The following is a 24975-nucleotide window of genomic DNA, read 5'->3' on the forward strand; positions in this document are numbered from 1 at the left end:
TGTTGTTTTTGCAAAATGTAATGAAGCACAATGCACTTGGTAGCTATTTAACCGTTACATAAAAATCCTATTACAAAACAAGACATTGCAAATGAACACAGATGACCGATAATAATCTACACAGCACCCTTTTTTTCACTATATTATATCAAAGGAATAACCCAAACGGTAAGTCCATAACAGCTCATTGCAGAGAATATATATATTAAAGATGTCCATGAATGTAATGTCTATTGTATTGGATGATTTCATCGGGTATGTCATCAATGATACTGTCTGAGATGTCCTCAGGGATGTCATTTAACATGCTGTCACTGATGTCATATGTGAGGTCATGAGCAGTGTATGATTAGAGCACCAGTTATAGTTAGTTTACCGTATAACTGGCGAATTTCATTGCCCTTGTGGTTTTTAGGTGACGTTTTGTCACAACTACTTGCACTTAAATTGCTTTTTTTTCACGAGATGCATACATAATTTTTAGCTTTGCTGTTTTTTAATGTTCGTATTTTGGAACTTTTTTCTTTTAAAACAGTTGAACTTTATTTTTTTAATATTTTTTTTTAAAGATGCTATGGATTTGTGTGATTCTTCTTACGATGCAAATCCGCATTGTTTGACAAACAACAAATATGGTCCACTCTCAAGAACAAATCTTCATGCACTGATTGTAGTATATCACAGATACTGCAGCTGGTGATCCTTGCCTCCTGTGCTTGCTGTTGTTCTGGGGGCACAGTTTCTGCTTCTCCTCCTCATGACGTTGCCTGCATCCCCTTTTCTGCCCTTGAGTACTCATTTGGGTGCATAGCAGAGAGAAAGTCATCCCGAATGAGTACTTTCCAGGATGATATCCATGCAGGACTTGGTCACTTAATGAACATGTGACCTTTGCAGTGTTTTTTTCTGTCCTGCGAGTAAAAACATTAGGCCAGCTCTGCATGGCCTTGCCTGCGCTACGTACCAGTTGCCAGTGCCCGGTTCTCTGACCAGGCATAGATCAAGCTCAGTTGCTGTAGTGAGGTATGCTGCTTCTCATCCTTGTACTTCTTTCCTTTCTTCTTCGACCTCTTGCTCTCTCTCACTTGCACCTCTGCTTTAACATGTTCTACTTTCTCTGCTGACTTTACCCTTCAACATCTTTTTCATTAATCTTATTGCTTTCCCTCTCAATCTTTGCCTCCTTGACTTTTTGCTCTCTCACTTGTACTCCTGCCTCTTTAACATGTTGCCTCTTAGCAGGGCTCGAATTGGGGGTACACGCGGGTGGACCGTGTCCACCCACTATTTTCACAGGGTAGAAGCCGCCCACTCTGCCAAGAAGTTGAGCCCCACTGAAAGATACGCTGAATTCGTCCCGGTGTAATTTGCAAACACCAGGACACATTCAGCAGCGCCTGCTTAGTTCCTTGCTTTTGATCCACAGCAACGTGCAGGCGGGGAGGGGGCTTTCTTAGTTCAGACTCCTGCTGGGCCCATAACAAAGGCCGAATCTGAGGAGTCATCAGGCCTCCTTCTGTTGGAGTCTCGTGGCTGGGAGCAGTCAGGAGCTTTACTCCTAGAAGCAAACGCTGCAGGTGGGAAACAAAGGCTCACCTTGTTAGCACATCACACATACTTGAAAGGCAGCTTTTCACTTTGTTCAGTCCCTGTTTTCGGAGATATGCATGCACTGTAAGAATGTCAGATCTGTTGGTGTGATCCTGTATTTAAACAAAATAAATGTAATTTATATAGTGCTTTCTACCCATGAGGAGGCGTTCAAATAATTTAAGTGCCACTATTTTTTCTTTTAAAGCACAATGGGTAGAGGAAGCTTTACACTGACAGAGGGCAACACTGGTTTATGTGTAACTTACAAAAGTGTGAATCTTCTGCCTAAATCAGGAGGGTTTGCAAGTATACTCGAAATCGGCTCAAATGTACTCATGATAGACCTGCTAAACATATATTTGAGGGCTTAAGATCTGATGTCACTTATTATGATGCCACTTATTATGATGCCACTTTCTGTTTTGTCTTGTGCTTTGATGTCAAATGCCGTGATGTCACGTGCCCTTTATGTCACACGCCGTGATGTTACGTGCCGTGATGCCACTTGCATTAACTAGGTCAGTCCCCCAGTTTTTTCCTTTATTTTAGACTTGTGCCCTGCCTCTTAGTCTCTCACTCGTTCTTTGCCACTTTTGACCTTTTATTCTTTCACTTGCTCTCGTTGCGACTTTGATCTTTTGCCCTCTTTTAGGAACTTTTGCCTTTTTATTTGATTTTTGTCTCTTTATCCTTTTGCCTCTGTCTGCCAGCTTTTGCCCCTTGCATCCACTCTTACCTCCTTATTTTCTTCTACTTCTACATCCTCTTAATTCACAAGCCTTCTTATTCCCCCTGCGCTCTCTCTATGCCCCCTGCAGCTGCCTTTCCCGCTTCTTCTGCTGCGCTGCAGTTCCTCCTGCTTCCTGTCACTTGCTCCAGCCCGCCCACCACCTTTGAACTCCTGCCCCTCCCACTCCTATTTAATGGCAGCTGCAGCGCAGAGCAGCAATTAAGCATGCTGTGCCTGGCCCTGTCTGTGCCTCTTGTGCCCAATTTCCAGACCAGGGCTAGCCCTTTTGGACCCAGATCTATCACAGGAGCAAAGCAATCCCGCCTTGCTCCTCCTCCAGATACTTTTTTCATTGACCTCTTCCTATCTCTCTTGCACCCCTGCTTTCTCACCTGTTCTCCACTTTCGTTGCGGTCTTTACCCTTTGACCTCTTTTTCTTTGATCTTCTTGCTCCCCCGTTATTCATCTTTGCATCCTTGACCTTTGGCTCTCACTCAATTGTTGCCTCTTCCCCACTTGTCCTTTTCCTCTCTTGCTCATACTTTTGCCTATTAGCCAGTTTGACCTTGTTCCTTCACACCCATTCTTTGTCATTTTACCTTTCTGCTTGCTCACTCGTTCTATGGCCTTGTGCTTACTTACTCGCCCTTTGCATCTTTTCCACCTTTGACCTTTTTCGCTCTTATTTGCTCTTGTTGCCAGCTTGGACTTCTGCCATCTTTTAGGGGATCTTGCCTCTCTTTATTTGCTTCATGTCTTCCTTTATCCATTTGCTTCTGCCTGCCTGCTTTTGCCTCATGCAGCTGCTATAACTGCCTCCTTTTCGTCCTCTTTTGCTTCCTCTTTCCCCTTTAACTGCAAGCATTCTTTCACTGCTTTTTTCCCCTCCCTGGCTTCCCCTGTGCGCACTTAACCTCAATGGCTTTCCTTCCTGCTTCCCACCCCTATCTCCAGCCCACCCACCACTCCCGGAATTCCTCCTCTCCTCCCGCTCCTACTTAATGGTGGCCACAGAGTGAAATGGAATGAAATGAAAAGATCATTTGTAAGGCGCGATAGCTACCCTCAGGCGTCCTAGCGCCTCAGACGACACCTGCAGGTGAAAAACCATTTAGGATTTATTCGGTTTTATTGAAGAGGAAGGTTTTAAGTGTTTGCGGAACCAGGAGTAGGTTAGGCTCAGAGCGCAGATGGAGGGGGAGGGAGTTCCAGAACTTGGCCGAGTTGTAAGCGAATAACCAGCCTCCACTTCTGGATTTCTTGATCCTAGGGACTGTGGCAAGGGGAGAGGATGCAGAGCGGTGCTGTTTGTTCGGGTGGTAGGGGGTGATCAGAGAGTGATTGATAACAGCCCCTGTTTTCCAGAATCCTTGGTGGGCGAGGCAGAGGGTCTTGAAATTGATTCTTTTCCTGACTGGAAGCCAGTGAAGGCTTCTTAGACCAGTTGTAGCTGGAAGGCGACGGGGAATCTGGAGCAGTGTTCGGGCAGTGCAATTTTGTATGATCTGAAGCTTGCGTAGGGTGTTTTCTGGGGCTCCTAGGTAGAGGGCGTTTCCGAAGTCAAGCCGGGACAGAATTAGACCTTGAACCATAATCTGTCTTGCCTGGAAAGGCAGGAAGGGTAGGATCTTCCGAAGAAGCCTGAGTAGCCCCAAGCAAGTGGCTGATTGTTTGGCTGCTTGGCTGTTAAAATTAAGGCATTTATCCAACCAGATGCCAAGGCTCTTTATTGTGTCCTTTGGTGTGGGGGGAGAGCCAAGGCAGGTGGGCCAGAGTGAGTTGATCATGGAGGTGGGGGGGTTGCCTAGGAGCATTAGCTCAGTTTTGTCATCGTTTAATTTAAGAGATAAGGACGTCATCCATTTGGTGACTTCTTCTAAGCAGTCCCTCAAGTTATTGTGTGCTGTGTATGTGTCTGACTGGTTGAGAGCCACCACTAGCTGAGTATCGTCGGCATAAGTGATGATTTTTATCCCGAACGGACGGACTACCTCAGCTAGTGAGCTCATGTACATATTAAATAGCGTGGGGCTCAAGGAAGAGCCCTGCGGTACCCCACAGCCAAGAGGCTTGCTGGGGGAGATGGTGTCATCCTCGAAAACCTGGAATGAGCGGTTGGTGAGGAAGGATTCGTACCAGGTGATTGCTTTCCCTGAGACTCCTAAACTAGTGAGTCAGTTTAGTAGGGTTTTGTGGTTTACAGTGTCGAAGGCGGCACTTAGGTCGAGGAGGATGATTGATGCTGATCCGCCCTGATCCAGGATCTTCCTGGCCTCCTCCATCACTGCGACCAGGGCTGTTTCGGTCCCATGCATGGAACGGAATCCCGTCTGGGAGGGGTCGAGTAGATGGTTGGTCTCCAGTAACTCTGTCAACACCATGTTGACATGTTTCTCTAAGATTTTGCTCAGCAATGCAGCAAGGAGATTGGTCGATAGTTACTAGGGTTATCCTGGTCTAAATTGGGCTTTTTGAGGAGAACCATGGCCCGCTTCCAGAGAAGCGGGACAGTGCTTGTGGATAGAGAGGCATTAAGCAGGTCCAGAATGGTAGGGAGGATATTGGTAGTGACTCAAAAGCAGAGTGCGCGGGGGTGCCCGGTCGTTGGGGGAGCCGGATTTTACCTGATGCATGATGGAGTCGAGCATCTTGGGGTCGAGGGGAGGAATGACTTCGAGGGTGGTCTGGGACAGAGTGCCTGATTCAGGTGATGCGGTGGGTGGGGGGTCAGTATGAGTGGAGGAAAAGGAAGTGTAAATACTTTGGATTTTTTTGGAAGAAGAAGTCTGCCAGGTCGTTGCAGCGGGTTTGCGCGTTGTGAGAGGAAGGGGGTTTTTCGGGAAGCTTGAGGTGGGTTTTTGCAATATGATATATTTCTTTTGGCTTGGAGGCAGCTGCATTGATTTTTTCCGCGAAGAAATTAGATTGAGTGGTTTTAATTTCGTGTATGTAGGACCTTATCCCTTCCCTGTATGCGATTTTTCTTGAAGGGGAATAGTCCTAGCGCCATTTCCTTTCTAAGCTTTTTACATACACGTTTCATCTCCCGAAATTTGGAGGAATACCAGAGGGCAGTCTTTGTGTGGTGCTTCGGTTTGGTGTGATTCACGGGGAGTACGGAATCTAACGAATTGGAGATCCAGCTATTGTAGTTCACATTGGCTAGAGAAGGATCAGAAATATTGGTGGGTCTGGAGGTTTCCAGAACTGTCTGCCAGTTCTCTAGGGGGAGTTTTGCCCAGTTACGTTCCCTACATGCAGCTATATTGGGAGGGGGGTGGATCTGTGGTGTTCCAAGTGAAGGGGATCAGGAAGTGGTCCATCCACGGGAGGGGGGAGGGAGAGCCCACTATGAGATCCTCGCAGTTACTAAAAATAGGGTCAAGCAGGTGGCCTTTGACGTGGGTTGGTGAGCGCACAAGTTGGTTCAATTGTAGTGCAGAGAGGCTGTTAGTTCTAGGTCAGTATGGTCATAGGTATCGTCAAAGTGGATGTTAAGATCCCCTAGAAGAGTGTAGTTGAATGGGCTGCATGCTATGATGGAGGGAAGGGCATTGTGGAATTGTTTCAGGGTTCTGGGTGGGCGATATAGGTGTCCCAGAGCAGGTGCTGGTGGGGGAGAAGTCTATATCGAAAGAGAGACTCTCAGTCTGGTATCGAGTTGGAAGAGCTGCGGCACTTCTTATAACAATCTTTATAAGTGATTGCTAGGCCACCCCCTTTTCCTGTTTTGCGGTCTTCCCGAAGTATCTGATACCCTTGGGGTAGAGCTTGAATAAGATTGGGTTCTGATTCTGTAGTGAGCCAAGTCTCTGTTAGGTATAAGACATCCAAGTTGAGCTCCTCTAAGAGCAAGGAGATTTCCGTAGCATGTTTGGGGAGAGATCTACAATTAAGGAGGTACATGTTTAGCTCAGTTTTTTATTGTGGGTAGCTGCGTGGAACTGAAAGTCAGTGTGAGCATCCGCTAGATTCCATGAGTGGAGGCATGGATCCGATGTTATTCTTCTTAAATTAAGAAGAGAGTTGGGGCTGTAGCCCCTGATGTGGGTGTGTGATCGGGCAGGGGTTTTGGCCCTGGCCGGCCGTGGGCGGGCACAGACGGGTTTGCCTTTGGCGCGCCAGCAGTGCACCCACTGCGCGTGGAGAGAGGCATCCTGCTTTTGAAGGGGAGAAATTAGCTGCTAGACCGCTGACTCCTCCGAGAAGCCGGAAGTAGTAATCACTTTCTGTGTGCCCCTCCTCCCTGTATTCTCTCCACTCAATCCGCTAGTCGGCGGTGGACCGGAGAATACGTGCAGTTTAGGGTGAGTGGTTGACAGAAGATTGTGCTCAGTGACTTTTTAAAAGGATAGTTTTTAAATAAAAAATGCAGTTTTAAGATTAAAAATACGTAGCGTGTGTTAGGAGCCCTTTCCCAGGCGCTCCTGGTCCCAAAATGTCGAGGTCTGTCTCACTTCAGGTGCGTCCGACTACAAAGGTCAGGACTCCGGGTCCTCTTCCCATCACCGCTCCTCCAGATGACACTCCATTGCAGTCCTCCATGCCCTGAACCCTGGGCACAGCTCTTAGCACTGCTGCGGGGCCTCGCCAGCCAACCTTGAAGACACCGTTTCCTACACTACCTGCCACTTTTCCTGCACTTCCCCGCACACGCTGCCCTCGAATCAACCTACACATGACCTGACTCCCCACCACCTACCCACCCATCCCATACCCATCCCTGTCATGCCCTCTCCTCAACACCCGTTTCCTCACGACACATGCCACTGAAGTCTGGAACCTCCTTGTATGACTTCTTACTAGGCCTACTCTTCCTGACCGAAACCAGGCTGATTTCCAACCTGCCCCCGACATTGCTAAAGCAATGACCTAACGTATACAAGATCTTAAGGGGGACGGAATCGACGAACTAAGAGACCATCCGATACTCTGCCACCTCGGTGAACACCAGCAACAGTAATGGAGCATCTGACCCTCAAACTTCACTTCACTATTAACTGCACCATGAGCAGCACCCTCATCTACTGACCACCTGGATTGCGCAGCACCATTGCAGACTTTGTTGCTCTTCTGGCACTCTACCACAGAGCCTTCATCCTCCTTGGCGATCTAAACTACCATCAGGAGCACCTAACCTCCCCCCCACCCCCAACAGGAACAACCTCCTGAAAGATCAAAAATCATCTCACTCACCCAATGAGTGAATAACCCCACCAGACAACTACTGAACCCTATCTTCAACAACCTCCTGTTGAACAAAGTCACACCTCTCACCTGGGTTGATCTTATGCTCGTCAATTCAACATACCTATCCCTCACCACCTCAGAACGGCTCCACTGAAATTCACACTGTGAAACTAGAGTAGGATTCCAAAAGAAAACTGGTCCGTCTGCAATTCTACCCACCAGCCACAACAAAGGCATAATCTTTTCAGGAGGAGCATCTATACAAATTAAAGTACCCGCCACCTGGGTCAGATGACCCCAAAGGTTCACCACGTGTTTGGCAGAGGTGTGGTGTAGAACCATGTTGCATTATACAGTGATATTTGTTAAGTTCACTACGTATTTTGGTGGGAGGTCACCCACTTGGTGACATGTGCTATAAATAACAAGTGTGCTCTAACTTAAACATGCAAAGTTATTTAATTCTGTAAACCACGTGTTGTGGTGGGGAATCACCCAGAAAGTAATAGATGTGTATTTTGAGTATCAAACACATGGTGAACCTTTGGGGTCAGCTGACCCAGGTGGCAGGTAAATTAATTAATTTAGATGTTCCTCCTGAATAGATTATGCCTTTGTTGTACATGTAAAGCCCTGATGAAGTCTGCTGTGACTGGAACAGGCCAGAGACAAAACACGTGTTGGCGAAGGGGCTTGTACAATAGGAATGGAATAAAAGAACTGTTGAAACCACAACCTCAACTTTGGATTTCTGTGTGCTTGGAGGCCCTTTTTTTGTTAACTTCTGTTTTTTTCCAATTGAGAAAGAATGGATGGCTCTTTTTCCTCCTCAGCGCCAGAAGATATTTGAACACTAAACAAGTAAGACATATACTCCTTATTACACTAGAGCAGTTGAGTGCGCCTTCTGACTCAGCCATCATTTTTATTATTGTCTTACAATAACCATACTAACTTTAGCGCCAGGACCACCATGTACATCAACACCCTGGCCACAACCAAGGCCATCAGGACTAGACCACAACCAAGTTGGTATACAGAAGACCTCCTCCTTCCGCATTTGGAACAAAGTGACACGGACCCAATGGACGGATGCCCTCAACTCCACCTAGCCCATCCATGTAACCGACCTGGAACAAGCAGTTATCAGAGCTTCACCACCTGGATCACAAATGCCATCGACCTAGTCGCTCCCACCAAACCAGCCAAGACCCACAGATCTTCCCAAACAAGCCAGCTTGCACACACCAGAGCTCAGAACAATGAAACGCAGCTGCAAACAATTGGAAAGGAGTTGGCACCCGCAGAGACACCACAGACAGAGAAACCTTCAAGTCAGCCTTTAGCAAATACCACCAAAGACTCAGACATAAAAAGGACAGCCCTAACAGTCCGCATTGAAGCAAGCACCAACCAAATCAAGGGACTGTTCATTGTCCGAGTTCTGCTGCCCAACGACATCCAAGAACACAACGCCCCACCTCACAGGAACTCGGCAAGGCTCTTGTGAACCATTTCCACAACAAAATATACACCATCTACCAGGACTCCGATCCCCAACCCACCAATCTCCACAGCCTGCTCTCTCCAATGGATGCCACTCACTGCTTGGGAACTGATCCCCTCACAAAACACCTCAGCCATCATGAGCTCAATCCACTCAGAAGCACCCACCGACCCCTCCTCAAGAAACCCGCCGCCATCTGGACTTCATCACCACAAACCCCGATGTATTTGTGGCCAGAAACTGCAAAGCCCTCTGATCCACCTCAAAAGCGATGTCCATCACTGGAGGTCTCTCCTGATATCCCTATTGGGAAGAGTGGAACTGTTCATAAGTATGGTGCTACTGCGCTTTCTCTGTTTTGCAGAACACTCTGTTCTCTGTGCCTGATACCTATTTCAAGGTGATAGAGGGTGAGATCAGGACCCTGTTGTGGGACGGTGGCCCCCTGTGCATCGCCCTGGTAAAGTTGACAAATGGGACCTAATTGGGCTTTCTACAGTGGGGGAACTTTGTTCTGGCGCAAGGGTATCTCCCTTTCCCGATTTGCAGAAGACTTAAAACTTTGCTCCATCTGAAACCTTCAGATACATACAAATTCGCCATTCTCTGTAGGTGGTGCTACCCCGCAGGGAGGACCTTCCAGAGTCATTGCCACTAGAAAATAGATTATTGGAAGAACACCTCACCAGTAAAGTGACCTCCCTCACATACCAGAAACATATTAATAACTCCCCTCATATACTTCTGCAATTACCGGAACGCAGGGAATTGGATTTAATTGATATGCAAGAAGAGGTCTGTCCAGAGGCCTTGGCTTCACCCGGAGAGGTTGCCATTAGGACACGTTTACGACTGGCGCAGCTCAAAATACTCTACAGAATTTACATGTCCTGCAACACATTGGTAAAAATGGGTAGGAGGCTGAATGCAATATGCCGCAGACATTGTGGGCAAGAAGGTAATTTTTGTCATATGATTTGAAAAGGCCCAAAGATTCAGTCCTATTTGGAAATGGTGGTGCCGTGTATGAATGAGGTCTTTGGTGTGACCCTGTCACTATCGGCTAAGTGGTGCCATCTTAATGAATGGAAGGCCACAGACCTAGTGCGGGCTGACCAGTCCTGGGTAACTTTGGACATGATGATCGCTAAGCGAAAAATAGCTCGATTGTGGGGTGCGTAGCCCGCACCAACTCTTGGGGACTGGAAGAGAGACATGGACTGGTGCATGGTGGCAGAAAAGACAGTGTATGAAAGTAGAGACTGTTCCCGGAAGTGGGAAAGAATTTGGGGAAATGGAATATGTACAGGGGAAGTTCATGTGTCATCCCGGCGGCTGTGACAAAGGTGTCTCAGGCGCACAAGGGCGCAGAGTAACCAGGGCACAGCGAGAACTGTCACCCTCTTGGGTTTCGATCAAAACTTGTTAATGGTCTCCAGGGCTCGAAAAATTCAAACATTTTTACTAGACCTGCAGGTCTAGTGACTTAAATAATCTACTCGACCTAATTATAATGCTCTTGACCCATAAACTGGTTTCAAATGATGTGATCCTGGGCAAGTATTGTAATGCACTGAGACGCTATTTTCTTCTTTATCACATATGAAAGCACCTTCAAATACGCCAGTGCAACATGTCTGCTGTACAGAAAACACTTTTGTTTGATTTATTAGGCTAAACATTAGCTCCATGTAGAATGCAAATTTAGCCACATATTACATAGGCTTGACTGCAGACTTGCCTCTTAGTTCATTAAATGCATTGTCATCAGGGCTTGGCCAGGAATGTCTCTCACATCATGTTTAAAAACTATCACTTTTAATAAATACATCACTAAAGCATAAAGAAGCAGCCAACTGTAATGTGGAATCAGCAGTTTTAACATTGAACTGGCCACAGAATTTCTAACAGACTTGTGGTTTTAAAACTATACAGTGTACAATGTTTGGAAATAAAGTTCTGCAGATATTTGTCTTTGCACATCACCAAGTAGAGTGTTCTGATTTGTTTTCCTCTAATTTAAATCTTTATTTGCATCACACTTCTGAATTACAGAAAAAAAGTTTTCATAATTTCTGATCTACTTGTACTATTCATTTACAAGCTGCCTAAATATCCGTTTTAGAGAGAAAAAACAGACATTGTACTGCATTTTGTTACACAATTATTGTCAAATAGCTCACTTGATAAAATGCATTAACTGTAAAAAGAGAGACAACTAAACACCATTTTCCAGGAACTCATGAGCAACAATTAGTAAAAAGACAAACTGACATTTGACCTCTGTCCTTGAGCAGTTGGCAAATGTGTCAAGATGATGCAATATTTAAAGGCTTTTTAATTGCTCATTCATTTTCTCAAGGAACAGAACACCAGTTTCTTCCAGTTTAAGTTTACTAGCCAGCAGGGTCGCGTAAGTGCTAAAAAATAGCTCAACTTGCTAAAATTTCACTCGCAATTGTGAGTGGATTTTTTGAGGCCTGGTCTCCCAGGCACTGTTGGCCATATGTATGGGAATGTCATAATGTGATAAACTGCTTTAATCTACTGAACAGAAATTATTTGGATTATATAGTGGAGTGGTGTGGCTCACTGGTTAGAGGCGGCAGACCCGGAAGCAGAGAACAGCCCGGGACCAGGGTTCCACTCCTGACGCGGCAGGGTCGTGGACCAGGGTCAGCGGACTCGATAATTCTCGCCTCGGTGCCTACTCTAACCAGGGATCACACTCGGCAACTCTGGGCATTAGCTTGCCTCATCTCTACAACGACCCCCACATTCGCCGGGGATGCCTGGTTTCACCCTGGAGATACCCAGTTAGGGACCATCTCACAGGGATAGCCAGGACAGGTTCCCCAGCGGTCTACAGCGCCACGACGCCTCAGGGTAGCAGTGCGCTTTACAAGACACATACATTTTTAAAAAATGTTAAACTCGCCACCGACCCGAGCATACTCTAGAACAGGGGTCTTCAATCTGTGGGGCGCGACCCCCAGGGGGGTCGTGGAGTCCTGGGAAGGGGGTCGCAGATTCTGTTGGAGCGTGCAGCAGTTCCTGGCGTCAGGCTGATTGAGGCCGGGTGATCACGGCGGAGGCCTAATTCACGCCTCATTAACAAGTAAAGGTCTTCTGAAGACCTGTGAAGTACTCGGGTGTGCCTTTCTGTGTGTCCTGAAGCTGTTTCAGCCGGGCTCACTTACACGTGCTGGGAAATGGGGGGGGGGGGGGGGTCTGGGGGAGGTAGCCCTTTGAGTTCAATCAATGGACTTAGCTGTGGGGTTTATTTTTATTTTTAAAGTTTTATATAGCGCTAGCTTAACCCGTAGGTATCAGAGCACTTTACAAACACACATAGTAAACAGCAGAAGGACATTACAGTCATTGGTTCAAGTCTCACGAGCCCTCATACCTGGCGCCTGTGCAGGAGAAATGTGCCTGAGACTGTTCTTCTCGGTGAGGTGTTTATACAGCCTGTCTGCTCCCCCCCCCCCCCCCCCCCCCAAGCAGGGAAGCACAGAGCTTCCCTCCCATGAGAGAGGAAGAAGAAGGAAGAGGACCAGAGAGATACTGACCCCACCCCCATGAGAGAGGCACAGAAAAGGTGGGTGGATGAAGGATGAATGTATGGATGGAAGGAAGGATGAAGGGTGGGTGGGTGGATGCAAGGATGAATAGATGGATGTGTGAAAAGGTGGGAGGATGAATGATGAGTGGATGGATGTAAAGATGAAAGGGTGGATGGATGGATGAAGGATGAATGGATGGATGTGTGAAAAGGTGGGTGGATGAATGATGAGTGGATGGATGTAAAGATGAAAGGGTGGATGGATGGATGAAGGATGGATGGATATGTGAAAAGGTGGGTGGATGGATGGATGAAAGGGTGGATGGATGAAGGATGTATGTATGGATGGATGGACAAAAGGGTAGATGGATGAAGGATGGATGGATGGATACAAGGTTGCATGGATGAATGATGGATGGATGGATGAAAGGGTGGGTGGATGGATGAAGGATGGATGGATGAAAGGGTGGATGGATGAAGGATGTATGTATGGATGGAAGGACAAAAAGGTAGATGGATGAAGGATGGATGTATGGATGGATAAAAAGGTTGCATGGATGAATGATGGATGTGTGAAAAGGTGGGTGGATGAATGATGGGTGAATGGATGGATGAAAGGGTGGCTGGATGAAGGATGGATGTATGGATGGATGTGTGAAAAGGTGGGGGATGAATGATGGGTGGATGGGTGGATGGATGGATGGATGGATGAAAGGGTAGGTGGATGGATGAAGGATGGATGGATGAAAGGGTGGATGGATGAAGGATGGATGGATGGATGGATGTGTGAAAAGGTGGGGGATGAATGATGGGTGGATGGTTGGATGGATGGATGAAAGGGTAGGTGGATGGATGAAGGATGGATGGATGAAAGGGTGGATGGATGAAGGATGTATGTATGGATGGAAGGACAAAAAGGTAGATGGATGAAGGATGGATGTATGGGTGGATAAAAGGTTGCATGGATGAATGATGGATGCATGGATGGATGTGTGAAAAGGTGGGTGGATGAATGATGGGTGAATGGATGGATGAAAGGGTGGCTGGATGAAGGATGGATGGATGTGTGAAAAGGTGGGGGATGAATGATGGGTGGATGGATGGATGGATGAAAGGGTAGGTGGATGGATGAAGGATGGATGGATGAAAGGGTGGATGGATGAAGGATGTATGGATGGAAGGACAAAAAGGTAGATGGATGAAGGATGGATGTATGGGTGGATAAAAGGTTGCATGGATGAATGATGGATGGATGTGTGAAAAGGTGGGGGATGAATGATGGGTGGATGGATGGATGAAAGGGTGGGTGGATGAAGGATGGATGTATGGATGAAAGGGTGGATGGATGTATGGATGGAATAATGAAAGGGTGGATGGATGAAGGATGGATAGGTGAAATGGTGGATGGATGTATGGATGGAAGGATGAAAGGGTGGATGGATGAAGGATGGATGTATGGATGGATGGGTAAAAGGTTGCATGGATGAATGATGGATGGATGTGTGAAAAGGTGGGTGGATGAATAGATGGGTGGATAGGTAAAGGATGGACGTAAGGATGGAAGGATGAAAGGGTGGATGGACGAAGGATGGATGGATGTGTGAAAGTGTGGGTGGATGAATGATGGATGGATGGATGTGATGAGGTCTAACAGGCGCATTTATGGTTGTCGATAGTTGTTGATGATGAGGAGTACCAGTTTCTAGAATCTTTTGTCGTAAGGGGGTCCTTACGCCTAAAAAGGTTTTACAAGGGGGTCTCGGCATCAAAAAGTTTGAAGACCTCTGCTCTAGAACTACCGCCCCATCCCGCTGCTCCTTTTCTCTGCCAAAGTTCCAGAGAAGGCCATCAGCCAGCAGCTCACCAAGCACCTGGAGAGAGACCACCTGCTAGATGCCTCACTATCCGGTTTCCATGGCAACAACAGCACCAAGATCACCGCCATTGACAACATTCACACCGTAGTCATCAGGAGAATCGGCGGCCCTGATCCTCCTCGACCTCTCCGCAGCGTTTGACACCATATTGCACTACACACTCATCAAGAGACTGCACCACATCGGAATCCAGGGAGACGTGCTCAGATGGATTGCATAGTTTCTCATGGAATGCGCTCAGAGAATCCGCCTCCCTCCCGTCACCTCCGAACCCAAGAATACCATCTGCGGTTTCCCTCAAGGTTCATCCATCAGCCCCACCCTCTTCAACAGCTACATGACACCACTAGCAGACATCAGAATCCGCGATCTCAACGTTCTATCGTACGCCAGTGGAACCCAGCTCATCCGCTCGCTCTGAGCAGACCCCCCCACCACGAAGAAAATCTTTCACAAATGCATGAAGAATGTCAGACTAGATAAAGGCCAACTGTCTAAAGCTCAACACTGACAAGACTGAAGTGCTTATGTTTTGCAACAACACATACCCCTGGATTGACACCTGGTGGCCCACCAAACTCGGACCCACTCCCACACTGACAGCCCAAGCATCTGCAATGTACTACGTAGGAACCACCACCACGCTCATGAGAAGACTCCAAACTATACAGACCTCTGCGGCCAGACTCATCCTCCACCTGCCAAAGTAACCCACATCACCCCTCCCCTCATGAACCTGCACTGGTTCCCCGTCCATAAAAAATGCCAATTCAAGATATTGATGCACCTCTACAAAGCCCAAAACGACCAAGGACCAGCATACATGAACCAATGCCTGAACTTCGACCAGCCATCCAGAGACCTGTGCTCCGCCTCACTTGCTCTCGCACAGACACCGCACATACGCCAAAGCCACAGCTAAGGATGTTCCTTTTCCTACCTCACCGTCAAGTTCTAGAATGGCCTCCAACTCCTCCTCCTAACATCATCCTCACTGGCGATCTTCAGGAGGAGATTCAAGACCTGGGTTTTCAACAGGCAGCAACCGAGGGCCTGGATACCCTCACGGGTGAATTGTAGGGCTCTACAAATACTGATTGTCTAACTTCAATGCCTGGATCACATTGTAAGTCAACACCCTGGCCCCATGCAAGGCCCCTCGGACTAGGCCACAAGCAAGTTGGTATATAGAAGACTCGCCAAACGCCACTACAAGCAATTTAAACATGGATGTTAGCAGACCTACGACAACAGACAAAAGCACCTACAGGTCATCCCTCAGATTCTACCATAAACAATCTGATCCACCAATTGCTCAGCTCTCACTGAGCGCATCAAAAATAGAACACACACCACTATTTCACTCCCAGCGCGATCTCGCCAGCTTTATTCTCAGATCTGGGTCTGGACTAAAGTGATCTGATCAGTATGTGGCTTCAGAATCCAGTTTCAAAACACAGCAAGCCTTGTGGATGCCAGAGGCAATCATTAACTAACCATTAGCATTTATAAAACCCTGTTGGACTTACCCATTGAGTCAAACCTCATCTTGCCTGTACCCAGTGCATTCAGCCCCTGCCTGTACAACATCTCGCTTGGAAATGAGTACCACGGGAGACAGAGGGAGAAGAGAAACCGAGACCTGAAGGAGCAAGAAGGGGACAGGTGGAAGAATAGATGCAGAACCTGGGCACAGTAAAAGCAGGGAAGGCAGAAAAAAATAATGCTGGAGGGGGAGAATTAGGCTGGAGACCAGTATTCCATGTACTTTTGTGCAGCGTCTGCTCATCGGCCCATATCATCTCGGGGAGCAGCATCTCAGCCAGCAGAAATAGTCTCATGCTGAGCTGAGCTTAGGTTGTAAAATGCAAGGTCGCTGCTCAACGAGCACCAGCTTCTTTAAGGGCATGGATGTGGAAGAGGCAAATAACGGAGAGCAATGCAGGGGTAGAGACTTGCAAGAGGAACACCGCTAAATAACAAATGCACTCTCCTCGAGTCCTCAATAGAAGATGTGCTGTAACATACAGAACTGGCGACTTAGAAACTTTGGAACGAGGTTTGGGTTGTGGAGCCAGTACTCTTGTGTCTACTAAAAAATAAATATTTATATATAATGGAGAATCAGAATGGAACCAAAATTACAAATGCCATTTTGTACTATGGCAATGATTGAACTCCCTTTGAGTGTGTTCGTACAAGGTCGGATGAGCACATAGAGTAAGAAAAGTCAAATAAAATTAAAAAAAACAGGCAAAAAATAAATAAAACCAGTCATAAATGGCACGGGACCAACTCAAAGAGAGAGTGCGCTGAATAAACCATAAGTAAACAAAAGAGTAGGGGGGCATGTAACAAGGGTAGTAGCCATGTAACAGGGATAGTAGCCATGAAAATTAAAACCCTCCCAAAGGCGGGAAAAATAGCAACCTTTCACCAATTAAAAGAAAGGAATTTTGTAAGGCAGTCGAAAGAACCAATGAAAATTGATGGGCATGATGAAAGCCCACTGAGTAGATATAGCACATCTTTGGTCAAACTTTGATTAATTTGCCTGGAAAGTAATGCACATAAACCAGATTCGCTAAAACAAGTTTTGGACAGTAAGAAAAATATATTTTTTCTAGTGTGAAAGATGTGCCTTCTGTGGGTGTTTCAAGGAACTGAAGATTTGTAAAGCACATGCATTTCTTATACACCTGTCTGCTCCTATCAATGTGATTTGTTCTTTTTATAGTGTGACCTGTCCCCTTGGGCAATGACAAAGGATGAGGTTGACCTTTTCAGCAGAGAAAACTTGTTCATTGGTTGGACAGAAACTTCAGTAAAAGAGAATAAGAATATCAATGAATCAATGAGGTGAGTCTTGGGCTAGGGTGCAGTTTGTAAGAAAGCTGAATTGCTTTGCAAATGTTAATTTAATTAAATGTTTTGTAAGGCTCTGTAAAGACCTGCCTGGGCAGTCTAACACAATGCTTGTTCAATACAGATTGTTGTGATTGTCACACGTTTATGGAGTGCTCAATAATGTTGTTCACTCAGTTTGTTGATATTATGTTTTTCCAAATTGAGCTTCTGAAGTACAGGGAGATCATGTGATTTGCTCTAAATCTCAAATTTGGCCAAATGCCAAAGTTAAACTGATGAGCCGGCACATTCGTTCATGAGTGTCTCTAAGCAACGCAATATCATGGTCTAAGTGAAATGCTTAATAGCAGTACCTGTAGCCATAGGCACTGTAACAGTAGACCCCAATGGGGATGCAGAGTTGGGCGCCTTCTCCAACCACAAACCCTCCAAGCAGTGGCTGTTGGAAAATTCTTCTATTCCATTTCCTCCTCTCTGAACGTCACTATTCAATACAGGACAAATGTTGATTGAAGTAATAGTCACGATTTATTTTGGTAACAAAGCACCCACAACCGGAGCCGCCCAGTCGTGAAGAAACCAACATCAAGAGTGGCGTTGCTAAGGAATCTTCACGACTAAGAGGCAGGGCTCTAGAATGCTGATAATGACATAAATGAGAAAAGAACGAGTCGCGTGGAAGCACGCGACTTGCAACACAACATTATAAAAAGGTACAGGAATGTAACTCCACAACATCTTCCCCTCTTTAAAGGGCAACAAAATTATCAAGTAAGTACAAAGGTTAAGACAAAAGAAAAAGCATGTATGGCGAGGTCACAAAAAGCATATTACTTATTCCAAAACAAAGTCTCTCAATCTGCAAGAAATTTGTCTGAGCCGTGATGCTCTTTTTGCTGTTGCCTCAAAAGATTCACCATAGTCTGTAGCACTGGGCTGCATAGCATCTGGTTTCCGAAGGTAATAGTAAAGGGTCAGAGGCAACAGATTGAGTGAGTTGACATTCAGGTGTTTCCAAAATGCAACTAGAAGAAGGTATAGACAAAGCACAATTGTCAGAAGCAATGGGTTGAGTGAATTGTGTTTCGGGTGGTACCAAAACGCAACTGGAAGAAGGTTGCTCATGAATCAAATCAAACAAGTCACAGTGTTCTGACTCTGAAGAGAAATGTTTTCTAATGACATTTGCCTGAGGGGGAAGATACCTTAATGAGAGCCCTCTTATTCCACCACCCTTTGTTATCAACAAGGACGGAGCCTTTACTGACATGTGTAACTAACGTTGGAGAAGAGAACTGCGATTGTCCTTTCAAGACTTTTTTTCGGATTTTTGATGAGTACCCAATCCCCTTTTTGTAACGGCTGGTCTAAGGAGTGTTTACCTGCGTCAAAGCGTGATTTCATGGCATGCTGTTTAACTTTAACATGTTCTTGGATAGAGAGAATTAAATGAAAAATTACAATTTTCATGTAACCAACAGGGATTAAGATGTGTATGCACTTTTCTTTTTCTAAGCAAAGTAAATTATGCAATACCAGTGGTGGCGTGTGGGGTGGTGTTATATGCCCAAACTTTGTCATGTACGAAGGAGAAAGGTTCTAACCAAGAAGAGATTGCAGTCTGTATGCCCTCCTTGATGATTCGATTACTCCTTTCAGCCAACCTGTTAGATGAGTACAATGCAACCTTAAAGTGAGAAATGTCATGCATTTTGAGAAAAGAACACATCTTTTGTAAAACAAAATGTGTCCCGTTATCAGTAACAATGGTTTTGGGAAAACCTTCAACATCAAACACTGTTTGTAAAAATTTGATGGCATTATCAGTTGACGCTGCATTACAGAAAGAGTAGTACAACCACTTAGTATGGTAGTCAACCAAAACAATCAGATATTTGTTCTCAGTAGGTAAAATATCATAAGGACCAGGAAAGTCCAAACCTACTTTGTCCCATGGACCTGCGGAAAGTGGTACAGGACACAACGGAGTGGAAAGAGCTTTCCAATGTTTGTCGGAGAGAAGACATTGTGTGCAATTATCAATCTTTCTCCTGACATGTGCGTCCATGGAGGGCCACCAGTAGAATTGTTTGATGCGTGGACATGTTTTGACGACACCCAGGGGTCCTTGATGAGCTGAGCGAATGATCAGATTTCGTAAGGATTCAGGCGGAAAAAATAAATCATTGCGCATGACCATGTTGTTGACTAAAGAAAGTTCTTCAGATACATTTGCAAAGGCTTTTAAGTCTGGAGAAAGAGTTCTACGCTCGGGCCATTTGTTAACAATAAAATCTTTAACCTAGGACAGTGTGACATCATTGTTGTACGCAGAATTCCATTCAGTTTCAGATTTCGGATAGACATTCAGCAATGGCATCAATTGCGACAACAACACATTCAACGTCATCATCAACAACAGAATTATCACTTAAAGACATTCTTGAAAAGACAATCTGCCCTTAAATTTTTGCCCCCAGGAATATGTTTGATGATAAAGTGGAATTCGTGAAGTTTTGACCGCAGTCGAACAAGTCTTGCAGAAGCCCTGTTTGAAGTGCTGTCAGAAAGCATGTGCATTAGTGGTTTGTGGTCCGTATAAATTTCAAACTCACAACCCCAAATATATGGTTTGAATTTCTGTATGGCCCAAACACAAGCTAGGGCCTCTCTTTCAATTGTACTGTACCTAGTTTCGGCTGGTTGAAGTGTTCTGGATGCGAAAACAACAGTATGTTCTTTGCCTTCCACCCATTGTCCTAAGACCGCTCCTAAACCAGTAAGGCTGGCGTCAACGGTAATAAAACGCTTCGAACCATCCAAAAAAGGATGTAGAGCTGGTGAGTCTTCAATGAGTTTCTTTAAATGCCCAAAAACTTTTTGTAAGTTGTCTGACCAGGAAACTTTACTCCCTTTCGTGTGAGCGCTCTCAAAGGTTTGACAATTTGGGCATAGCCATGAACAAATCTGGCATAGTACTCTGCCAGACCGAGAAACGTGCGAAGGGAATCCCTATCTTTAGGAGACGTGGCATCTCTAATGGCTTTTATTAATGAAAACTTAGGTTTTATGCCGTTGGGTGAAAGTGAATGACCCAAATAGTCCAATTCTTGGACAGCAAATTTGCATTTGTCGTGCCTGACAGTCATCCCAGCTTTCTCCAAAACTCCTAAAACTTTAACAAGGATCTGATCATGTTCAGAAATGTCGTTGGCAAAAATTAAAATGTCGTCCTGGTAAGCTTGTACCCCAGGAATGTTTTGTAGTAAATTATTAATTAATTTTTCGAATATGCTGGCTGCTGAAGCTAAACCAAATGGAAGTCTCGTATTTGTAAGCTCCGAATGGCGTTATAAAAGTTGTTAATTCTTGAGACTTTAGAGACAAAGGAATCTGATGATACGTGGCCCCACCCAAATTAGCTAGTAAATCATGAATTTTGGATAATGGATCGCAATCCACAATATTATTGTTCAGGGAGCGCAAGTCAGCACATAATCTAACCTCGCCTGATTTTTTTGCACACTAAAACTATGGGGGAGACCATTCAGATGAATCACAGGGTGTAATAATCCCCCTCGTCGCACAAGTTTTTAAAACACTTTCTTTAATTCATCCCTTGCACTCAAGGGAAGGGGCCTAACTTTGTGGATCACTGGTTGTGCGTTGAGCTTGAGGCAAATTTCCTGCTTTAAGCCCAAGACTGTGCCGACTTTGTTCTGGAAAACATTGGGAAATTGATTGAGTAGGTTATCAACTTTATGATTAGGTATTGACAAATCAGCAACATTAAAGTTTCCATGTTCGTGACCAGTGTAATAATCATGTGGAATGTTTCCTAAAGCAATGGGTTGGTCTGAACCAGGTTTGAGAATGAAACGCATCTTGGCTTGATCCAACCAACCCAAAATATTTCTGCGCTTAAGTGCAACATAGACTTTTGTAAAGGTGTTTCTACCGAGACATGCAATATTGGAATGAAAGTAGCCTAAAAATATCTAGTTTTTCACCAAATGCTTTGGGATTGACATCAGATTTGCAAAGAGTAACAGTACTACCCCAATTTGCATAGAATGTTAGATCTGACAAAATACTGATCGGTGAACCTGAGTCAGCTTTGACTTGTAGAGAAATTGTACCAACAATTAGCTCACACAGACGACCCTTGACTTTGGATTATTCAATAGAATCACATTCAATGGACAATAATACATCATTAAGTCTGTTTGAACACAACTCAAGATTCTCGTTAAATTCAATGTTATTAATTCTGGTAAATCTTTTGCGACCTCTGCAAACAGATGAAAAGTGACTAATTTTCTTACACGAGGAACATTTTTTACCAGATGCAGGACAATTAGGAGAATTTCCGAGATGACTTCTTGAGCCACACCTATAGCAAATGGTGGGTTTCCTGACTGATTGTCTGAAAGAATTATTAACAAGGTCCACAGAGCAAGTAGCAGAGGAAGAATGAGAACCTTCATCAATCGTGTGAACACTAGGTTGAGAGAGGCTTTCTTGAAAAAAAAATTACAATATTGTTGCTCGTTCAATGCCTTTAGCGATATCCACTGTTTCTGCTAAGGTGGGATTTTTACAACTTAGCAAGCGTTCTTGGATTTTCTTGGAAAAACAGGCAAAGATGAATTGATCTCTAATAGAAGTATCTGTACTTAGACCAAATTCACATGTAGAGTCTAGGATTCTGAGTTGAGCAATGTAGCCTTCCACGCTTTCGTCTACAGTCTGCTTGCGTTTGAAAAAACTATGACATTCTAAAACGATGCTAGATTCATCGTCATATTGCTTATTGAGACGTACAAGAGCTTCTTGGTAAATATCTCAATTATCACCTGAATCAGGAGGAGAAGGAAAAACTGGAAGGCTTTCAAAAACTTGTTGTGCTGCAAAACCCAGATAGCCATATAAGATAGTGACTTTGCGAGCCGGAGGATATTTGGCAGCATTAATGGCAACTAAATAGTTCTCAAAACCTTTTAACCAATTACCCCATTTGAGAGGAGGTTTACCAGGCGTTTGTAAAAATAGAACTGGTATCTGAAATTGTTGTGAAGAAGCCATGAAGAGAAGTATGAGGAATGTGAAAAAGTTAGATGGAGAAAAAAAATATTGTGAAAGCGTGCCTATAGCTGTTGCAAATAGACAATGAAGACAAGTGAACAAGGACAAGTTTTCTATTTGTAAATTGAAGCTTGAAAATGTGAGGATGATCGCACTGAGAGCTGATGTGAAGCAGTTGTAAAAGCGTGCCTTTCGCTTAAATGAGAATGCTGAAATGCAATTGGCAAGTCTATGATAAAGCATTCCTATCGCTGTAGAAAGGGAGAAGCGATGAACCGTTTGAGCTTCTCGGCGTATGTCAAAGCGTGACTATCGCTGAAACTAAGGTGGTAAATGCAATAGGCAAAGGCTACGTTGATGACAAAGCGTGTCTATCGCTGTAGGAACGGTTAACTTAAGCTTTCAACAATCCTTGCTTGACCCTGCTTAATTTTGCACTGGAGAGCGTGTATAAAAGCGTACCTATTGCTGAAGAAAACGGGGAGTTGCAATCAAAGATGGCCGCCAGATGCTGTAACCATGGAAACGGTTGAGTGCAGATTTTATGAGTGAGTGGCCTTGTCTCACGGAGCTGAGTTGGCACTGTGACGTCGCAAAGCAGGAGCGCGCTGGAGAACATGCATTGAGTTTCAAACAGTGCACAGTATGGCGCGAGAAGCCGGCCAAGATCCAACTGCCACACAGGTCGCAAACAGAAAAATTATACAAATACGACCGTGTATGAAGCTCCTGGAGATCCTTGTAGCAGTGATGGCTTTCCGACAAGTTTCCTTGATGTGGAGAGGATGGCTCTTGGGGGTGGGTGCGGAAGGAGTTCCTGCTCGTCACCAAGTTATTAAATGCAGGACAAATGTTGATTGAAGTAATCAATCAATCAATCAAATAATGTGTAAAGCGCACTACATACCCGCGAGGGTTCCAAGGCGCTGAGGGTGGGGCGGGGGGGGGCTGTTGCTACTGGTCGAACATTGTAAATCGCTATGGGGTAACCCAGTATCCCTCAGAACCTGGGCAGAACAATTTTGTATATACAGTGGTTCTGTCGGGTATGCAAGTTTAATTACTTCACAAATGCATATATCTTCATTCCAAAGTCATTTCCTAGTTAAACACAAGTTATTTCCAATTACTTCGTACAATCATTAAGAAACAAAGTTACTTCATAAACCAATCAAAAAGCAAATCCCATATCGAGGAAAAAAACAGAGTAATGTACTTTTTAATCTCTGAATTAGTTTAATTCAAGAATACTTTGTTTGTAATACAGGTAAATCAATTTGGACAATCCATCAATACTTGGTACAAAACGGCGCATATATACAAAAGTGCGTGCAATGTGACATATAGTGCATTCGTGAAACAGTGAGTTATATACATCAAGTGAGTGAAAAGAAGGGGAAGGGGATTGTGTGAGATTTCCTACACACACTCTCACAGGTCAGTTTTTTATTTAATTCTAGGCCATTCAATACGCCCTTTCATTTGGCCTTTGTGACTGAATGTCCTATACTGGTCCGCTGATGGTGATACCGTCGATGTTTCGACCCTCAGACGCCTTAATTCTGGGTCTATAGCGGGTCTTCTTCAGGATTAAGGAGGGTGGGGTAGAGAGTGAGCGCCTCGGGGTCCTTCATGGATAGGAACCCAGGGGGTGTTTGAATTAATCACCCCACAAATAGAGCCATCCGGCTTCAAAATGGTCCGACTCCTGACGTTTAGAAATGGTGGAATCCCGATTGTTCTTCAGAACTCGGCGAGTATTTAAGCAACCTGCCGCCAAGGTGCATCTGAAACACTCCTTACTTATAATATCAGCCACATCAATTTAGACGATCTGATATCAGATTTATCTTTTCAGATTCATTGTTGCCGACCACACTGGATACAAATTCCTCTTGTGTGCCGCACAATGGTCTCAGGCATTCACGGGAGTCGGACCATTTTGAAGCCGGATGGCTCTATTTGTGGGGTGATTAATTCAAACACCCCCTGGGTTCCTATCCATGAAGGACCCCGAGGCGCTCACTCACTACCCCACCCTCCTTAGTCCTGAAGAAGACCCGCTATAGACCCAGAATTAAGGCGTCTGAGGGTCGAAACGTCGACGGTATCACCATCAGCGGACCAGTATAGGACATTCAGTCACAAAGGCCAAATGAAAGGGCGTATTGAATGGCCTAGAATTAAATAAAAAACTGACCTGTGAGAGTGTGTGTAGGAAACCTCACACAATCCCCTTCCCCTTCTTTTCACTCACTTGATGTCACGAATGCACTATATGTCACATTGCACGCACTTTTGTTTATATGCGCCGTTTTGTACCAAGTATTGATGGATTGTCCAAATTGATTCACCTGTATTACAAAGTATTCTTGAATGAAACTAATTCAGAGATTAAAAAGTACATTATTACTGTTTTTTCCTCGATATGGGATTTGCTTTTTGATTGGTTTATGAAGTAACTTTGTTTCTTAATGATTGTACGAAGTAATTGGAAATAACTTGTGTTTAACTAGGAAATGACTTTGGAATGAAGATATATGCATTTGTGAAGTAAGT

General features: G+C 44.9%; 1 protein-coding gene across 2 annotated transcripts in view; it reads left to right on the forward strand.

Moving 5' to 3' along the window:
* RAB29 (RAB29, member RAS oncogene family) overlaps positions 1-24975 on the forward strand; it is a 328586-nt gene that overhangs the window by 293872 nt on the left and 9739 nt on the right. For both annotated transcript variants that reach the window (XM_078644596.1, XM_078644597.1), the window contains exon 4: positions 17201-17322. In XM_078644596.1, coding sequence (XP_078500722.1) covers positions 17201-17322 — 122 coding nt within the window. The remainder of the gene's footprint in view (positions 1-17200; positions 17323-24975) is intronic.

The sequence above is a fragment of the Lissotriton helveticus genome, chromosome 5_1 (genome assembly GCF_964261635.1).
Source record: "Lissotriton helveticus chromosome 5_1, aLisHel1.1, whole genome shotgun sequence".
Classification (NCBI taxonomy): Eukaryota; Metazoa; Chordata; class Amphibia; order Caudata; family Salamandridae; genus Lissotriton; species Lissotriton helveticus.